The sequence below is a fragment of the Fukomys damarensis genome, unplaced genomic scaffold (genome assembly GCF_012274545.1).
Source record: "Fukomys damarensis isolate Sample0158 unplaced genomic scaffold, DMR_v1.0_HiC HiC_scaffold_2, whole genome shotgun sequence".
NCBI lineage: Eukaryota > Metazoa > Chordata > Mammalia > Rodentia > Bathyergidae > Fukomys > Fukomys damarensis.
The window spans coordinates 44,899,805-44,906,266 of NW_022900914.1; the positions used below are offsets into that span (position 1 = coordinate 44,899,805).

At 37.7% G+C, this 6,462-nt stretch overlaps 1 protein-coding gene across 1 annotated transcript in view; it reads right to left on the minus strand.

Annotated features, from left to right (window-relative positions):
• Nucleotides 1-1,446: 1,446 nt before the first annotated feature.
• Nucleotides 1,447-6,462, minus strand: part of Gkn2 (gastrokine 2) — a 6,623-nt gene continuing 1,607 nt past the window's right edge. The window contains exons 2-6 of the mRNA XM_010609692.2: nt 5,086-5,139; nt 4,518-4,655; nt 3,340-3,450; nt 2,538-2,694; nt 1,447-1,592 (exon numbers count right to left, since the gene is read on the minus strand). Of these exons, the coding sequence (XP_010607994.1) occupies nt 1,510-1,592; nt 2,538-2,694; nt 3,340-3,450; nt 4,518-4,655; nt 5,086-5,139 (543 nt within the window). The 3' untranslated portion in view covers nt 1,447-1,509. The remainder of the gene's footprint in view (nt 1,593-2,537; nt 2,695-3,339; nt 3,451-4,517; nt 4,656-5,085; nt 5,140-6,462) is intronic.

The window sequence follows — 6,462 nt, forward strand, 5'->3', positions numbered from 1 at the left end:
ATATATATGAGAGCCCCTGCCTCTGTGACATCCATTTGGACACGTTCTATTTAGACATGTGCCTGGTATGTTCCACCTTTAAAATGGGACCAATATTATAAAAATGAAAAATATAACTGTAAGTCCCAAAGGAGATTGCCAACTATAACACGCTTTCCTGTACACAGTCCCACCCTTACCAATGCAGAATGTGCCTGGTGTGAGCCAACTCCAATTTTTAGATTAAAACAAATTTGAAATAGAAGTGAGACATGTCCCTTCCTCTCTGGCAATGAAGCTGGAAAGAGGAGGACTTTGGAGTTGGCCATCATGTTAGTGGTCTTCTCACGGCACTGAGGCTGACAAGTAGGAAGAAGGAGAATTGAAATACGGGGGAAGAAGTATGGCTATCATCAAGCACTTAGTTCTAGATACCTGGAATATTTCCTTCCAGAGCCACTTAGATGAGATAATAAACTCTCCCTGGGCTCCAGCAAATTTGAGTTGGGTTTCATTGCTTGCAAATACCAAGGTCCCATTGACTTGGTACTTTGTTATATATTTTTTACTATTGAAATGAGTCATTTATGTGCCTCATTTCCCTGATAATAAAATAATTTTCTTCACTGTGCTAGCTTCCTCCAACACACCTGTCCTATGGCTAAAAACAAGACCAGTGCTTAAAATATATTCACTGATGGCAACTAAGGAGTAGATGTATAGTATTAAGAATAGCTGTAGTCAATGGCGCATAACAAGTTTTGTTAAAGTAGTACCTCTTTGTTCTGAACTTGCATCGAGCTGGCTAGTCTACACGAGATCCAGGTATTTGATCTGGGAATTTGCCCACTTGGGGCAATTTGTTTCAAATTTCAGAAATCAATTCTCTGCTATATATTGGCTTGGCATTCCCAAATGGGCTTTCATTTCTATTAGGATTTTCAGTACATCTTTTCCTGAGTGTTTGGTTTTCCTTCCTCCTCTTCTGTTCCCCCTCATTCAGCACATAATAGCTTTCATTAAGTTTGAGTCTCCTGTTTTGGTGAGCTAAAAGACATTTCCTAAAAGGCACATGAATGGCCCTTAAAGCTGAGAGCTTTGTCAGAGGGGATATTTTCCCTCACTGTAACAATCAAGTTGTTTGATTAGGTTAAACCAGGTCCCTCTCCCTCACCAGTCAAGGTCACGGCCTCCTGAGTCCCACAGGACAGCAGATGCCCACAGTGAGGGAGACTCACAGCCTGCTGCTTCAGTTGCATGTGATCCAGCTATATTATCTGAAAACTTTCATACATTGTGCACCTTATTTAAAATCTTGGCACCTTTTTCTTCTATATATTGTCAGAAATATCGCTTGGTTTCCTTTTGCTTCTTGTAAAAAGAACAAACACCCAATATATAGCATTTATGTTTTATTATTGAATCTCACAATTAGATGGGATATTGAGTAAGAATTTAATTTGGCTTCTGAATGGAATCCATGGGCATATTTTCTTTTGAAAAGATGAAACCAGTAGGTGGACCATCATTCTAAACATGAAAGCCTGCACAGATGGAAATTCCCAAGATGCCCAGGAACCCAGCCTTGGCACAGCCTCCCACACCACCATCATCTGGAATGAGAAAACATTTTTAAAGAAAAGACATTAAGAATATATTGAGAGTGGGTGAAAGGAGGGCAGGGGAATTGGGGGAAAAAAAGAAGCAAGCTACATCATGTAAAGGTATAAGATTACAATGATGAATGTAACTAAATTGTATACCTAAAATGTACCAATAAAGAAAAAAGGAAAAAATATTGAGATGCAACAAACTGTTCTTTTTGCAAATATCTTTCATTGAGGTTGTAACTTCATGATAGTCAAAATTTTAGCTATATCTACATGGCAAAGAATAACAGTATATTGACTTAAGTCAGATTAACAATTCCTGGAAGTATTGGCAGCACAGTCCTAGTTGAATCTATGACATTTTGTGTTGATAGCATTTTTTTAAACCTTTATGAGTGCCAAGGAATACTTAAATATTTTTCTGGACAGTACTAAAAGTAATAAATGATAACCTTTTTCTTCTCTATCTACCTTCCACTACCCTGGGGAATTACCTTTGTCATATTCATCAGAAACTTTGTACAAAATTCCGTAATGACTGCAGTGCTCTGTTACCTGGGTAAAACAGAGCTTTTATCCATTGGTGCACTTCGTCTGCTCTTTCCTGGGCCAATTCTATTCTCAATCCTGAGGGCATTTCTCAATGATTTTCTTCTTCTTATCATCTCCAAAAGATGCTATTCTAAGGGCTCAAAAGTCCTTCTTTCTAACTGAAATTCTTACATGGGAAGAGAATCCACAGTTTTTCCTTTCCTATCCCACACCAGTGCTTTGTTTTTATTCATTCATTTCTTCACTAGACTATGTGTTTTATAGAAGCAGAGTTTTATTCCTTTCTGTATTCCTACCATTTAGCACAATTTCCACATGTAGTATGGAAACTAAATTAAGTCATGTTTTCATTTATTTTGTAATTGGAAGAAAAGATTCTGTGAAAGAATGACTCACGTGACTTTTCAACCACTTCCCCCTCATACAAGGGGATGTGTTTGCAGAGATTCTCAATAGGTGACCCAAACAGGAACCAGTCCACTTTGGTGATCAGAGACTTCAGAGGGTTGTACTTAACCCAGGTGTATTTGCCAGAGGCCATGCTGTTCAAAGTCTAATCAGTATAACAGAATGAGAGCATTGAATTAATTTGTGAATTTTGTGCACTTTATTCTAAATCATGATTGCTTTTTCTCCTTCAAATTACTAAACAGAGAGTGGATAGGGATCTCAAAACATCTTCTCTTCCTGACCAATCTGTCTGCAAAGAAACCATTATTGCCAGTGTTATTTTACTCCTCCTGGCAATGAAACCCAGAGAGGGTAAATCTCACTTGAAAATGGCACCGAGAAGTTGTGAGGAAAGCTGAAGCTTAGGTGTCTGTCCTCTGTGCGGTGTTTCTGTATTCTCACTCTGTCATATGGTTTCTCTGCATCTTTGTGTCATTGAATGTTATAGCTTGACTCACGTATCTCCAATAACTATTTCTTACAGCCTCACTCTGAGAAGAGAGACTGATCAATTCTTTCTATGACACTGGAATTTATTATACATTCATGATTTAGGACTGTATAGTGAAAATAAAGCCAAAGTGTACTCCACAAGAGAAAAAAGAAAAACACTTGGATAAGCTGAGTACCATATTCATAGTAAGGTATAATACTACAATCTTTTCTCCTACTCTCTTCACTTTGCCATAGGTACTGGTCTTGCATGGCTCAAGAACAGAGATTTTTTTCAAGGGTGCCCCAGAGTTACCTGCCTCTCATAGATGTACCGTTGGAGTGTGTCCAGAGCAGGGATGGATTGATGGTCCATCTTTAAAATGTAGCAGGCTCTTCGGGAAAGCACCCTGGATGCAATGTATCCCTGAACAGTAAGAGCACAGTTACTGTTCCTTCCCAGTATCCTGGTCTCTAAACTTGATGAGGATGTCTAGGTCTTAGAGGAAAGGCTTGAATGTGCACCATGACAGGATGTCATCATTTTTCAATCTGCAGTTAGTGCTGCCATTAAACTTCTTTGGAATAGCATGTTTACTTGCACTTTGTTTGTTACTCCTTCTCTTTTGAATTGTGCAAACCCATAACTTGTGCTTATCCTCTATGTTAGAGAATCAGAGTCTGCAATTTGACATTTACAAGACTGGAAAGAGGTAGGTCTCTGTCTATTTTGATTGATTTTATTCCTCCTTTTCCCAGTTAGAAGTGAAATACAACATTCTTTAGAGCAGTGCTGACCAGTATCATGGTTACTAGCCACATGTAACTACTTAAAATGAAATTCAAATTAGATAAAATTGACAATGTATTTTTTAACATATATTTTGAGTACTCAATAGCCACAGATAGCTAGAGAGTTCCTACTGGAAAATGCAGATACAGTACATGTATAGAGAACAAGTTTTCAGAGCAAGTTTCTGATACTTCCTGTTTATATGAGTAACTAAAACATGGAAACTACTTTTTACAGAAGAAGCATGATTCTGCCTATATAATAGAACTAAACGTGTCTAGTTCCTCTGGAGTTCTGCTGTTTTGTGACTGCTCAGTGAGTATTTTTTTCTGCATAATATTTTGATTTAGAAGTGTTTATTTATTCATTTATTTAGTTGAGAAACATGCTTGAGAGTGTAAATGCCACTCATGGCTTTGATCTTTCTTTTTTCTGAGCTTATAATAGGACAATATCACCTCTCTTCCAATTTCCATCTGAACATGTCAAGTAAATGGATAATTTTGCTGTTGTTTGTTTCTTAGAAATGCTTTTGTTTGTTGGTTAGTCAATTTTTTGATTACTTAAAGAGGGAAGCAGAACTGTGAAATTTCTCAAGGAATTACAAAGATAGATCTTATAATTTAAATATACGATAAATGGATAGTCACTCTGCCTTCAGAAAATTGTCCTGATAACATAAAACTCTTCTTGCTGCTTACATGTTTGTAGTCAAAAATTGTGGTAGAAGAGCATGACCCTGCATGGATGTCAACAATGGCAATATTCTTTTCATTGTCAATTTGCACCGTCTCCTGAATGTTACCACCATTGTTGCTTGGGTTGAACAGGTTATAAACCTAGACATGATAACAAAGATACAACAAGTTTTCCACAAATCCCATGCATTTTAAAAGTAGCTATTTCTGCAAAACAAAGCTTACTAATTGTTATGGACAAGTAATGGAAGGCTGAAGCTGCTCCACAGGGATCCCAGACCAAAATCCACGTTCAAAGAAGAATGCAAAGCTTTCCTTTATAGTTTACCATATTATGTGAGGGAGAAGCAATGACATCCCAAGAGAAATAAGACTGACCACATTTTAAAGCAATGTGTTATATTTATAAAGATATTGTGATTAGACTTAAATAACCATCTCATCCCCCTCACCATTTTTATTGTTGGTTATTTCTGGGATTCTTATCCCAAACAAGACATATAGACTCTTCACTACCGATTATTTTTTCTCTTTCTTTTCCTCTCCTAATGTGTCTAAGGAACCAACTCACCTCAACTCCATGAGATTGTATCCCAAAGCTGGCCAACCCCACCAGAAATGCCACCTGAAAAACAGAACAGCCACATCCATTCCTTCTCATTATTACTGAAGGTGAGACCAACAGGAGATGCTGGCCACCTAGGGATACTGGTAAGTGGTCCTGCATGATCAGTAGCCCATTTCTGAATTTGAAAACATTCACATATTTGCTCATTTAACAGGCATTTGTTGAGTTCATGTCATTTGTCAGACACAAGGCTCCAATCTGCCACCTATGTTAACAATTTTTCCCAACATTACCATCTAGACAGAAGGAAAACTTTGAGCAAGTTTTAGTTATTATAAACTGTGTTGTTAAGAACATGGGTGAGCATATATCACTGTGATATGATTCTTTTAATACGGGGAAGATACCCAGCAGAGGAATAGTTGGGTCAAACTCTAAACCTAGTTCTTTGAGGTATCTCCATACTGATTTCCACAGTGTTTGCACCAGTCTACAGTCCCACCAACAGTGAAGCAGGGTTCCTTTTTCCCCACAGCCCTGCCAGCATTTATTGGTTATTTCATGATAGCAGCCATTCTTTCTGGGGTGAGGTGGAATCTCAGTGCTGTTTTCTTTTGCATCTCTCGAATGACCAGTGATGTTGAACATTTTTTCATATATTTATTTGCTATTTCTACTTCTTTGCCTATAAGGATCAAAAGGAATAATAAACTGTGAAATAGGAAAAAAATGTCCAAAGGGGAAGGGGAAGTGGGAGGGATTGAGGGAAGAAAAGAAGGGAATGGAATTAATATGAGAAAGTGGAAACAAAGTCTTTGTAAGTCAGTAGGGGTAGAGGGGTTGAAGGGAGGGCAGGGGAAAAAAATAAGAACCAAGATATACCATGTAAAGGTACAAATTTCCAATGATGAATGTCATTATATTGTATACTTAAAATATAGCAATAAAATATATGTATAATTTTTAAAAACTTAGAGCGAATGAGCAGAGAAGAAGAATTCATTTTACCATAGGAATATCTCGAGAAGATTCACACTGGTTTTAAAGTGGACAAGCTATGTCCTCTGGTGAAAAAAGAAAAGAAAATCTTCAATTTCTTGAGATCGATGAGGTAGACTAGATTTACAATGGATAAATGAGTGATAAAAACATAGTGAATTTCTAAGAGAAGCTACAAAAATAGGATGCTTGGGAGCATGGTTAACTTGCAAGGCTGACATCAAGGAAAATCCCCATATCCTGCTACAACTCAGTGCCTTAGTGAAACTGCCAGGCAAGTGCTGGGCCAGCAGGCCATGCACCTGACAGGGAGGCAGTTCTGATTTTCATAGCAGTTATATAAGAGTCAGATCCTGCCTGCTGCCCCAGTTTTTTTTTTTT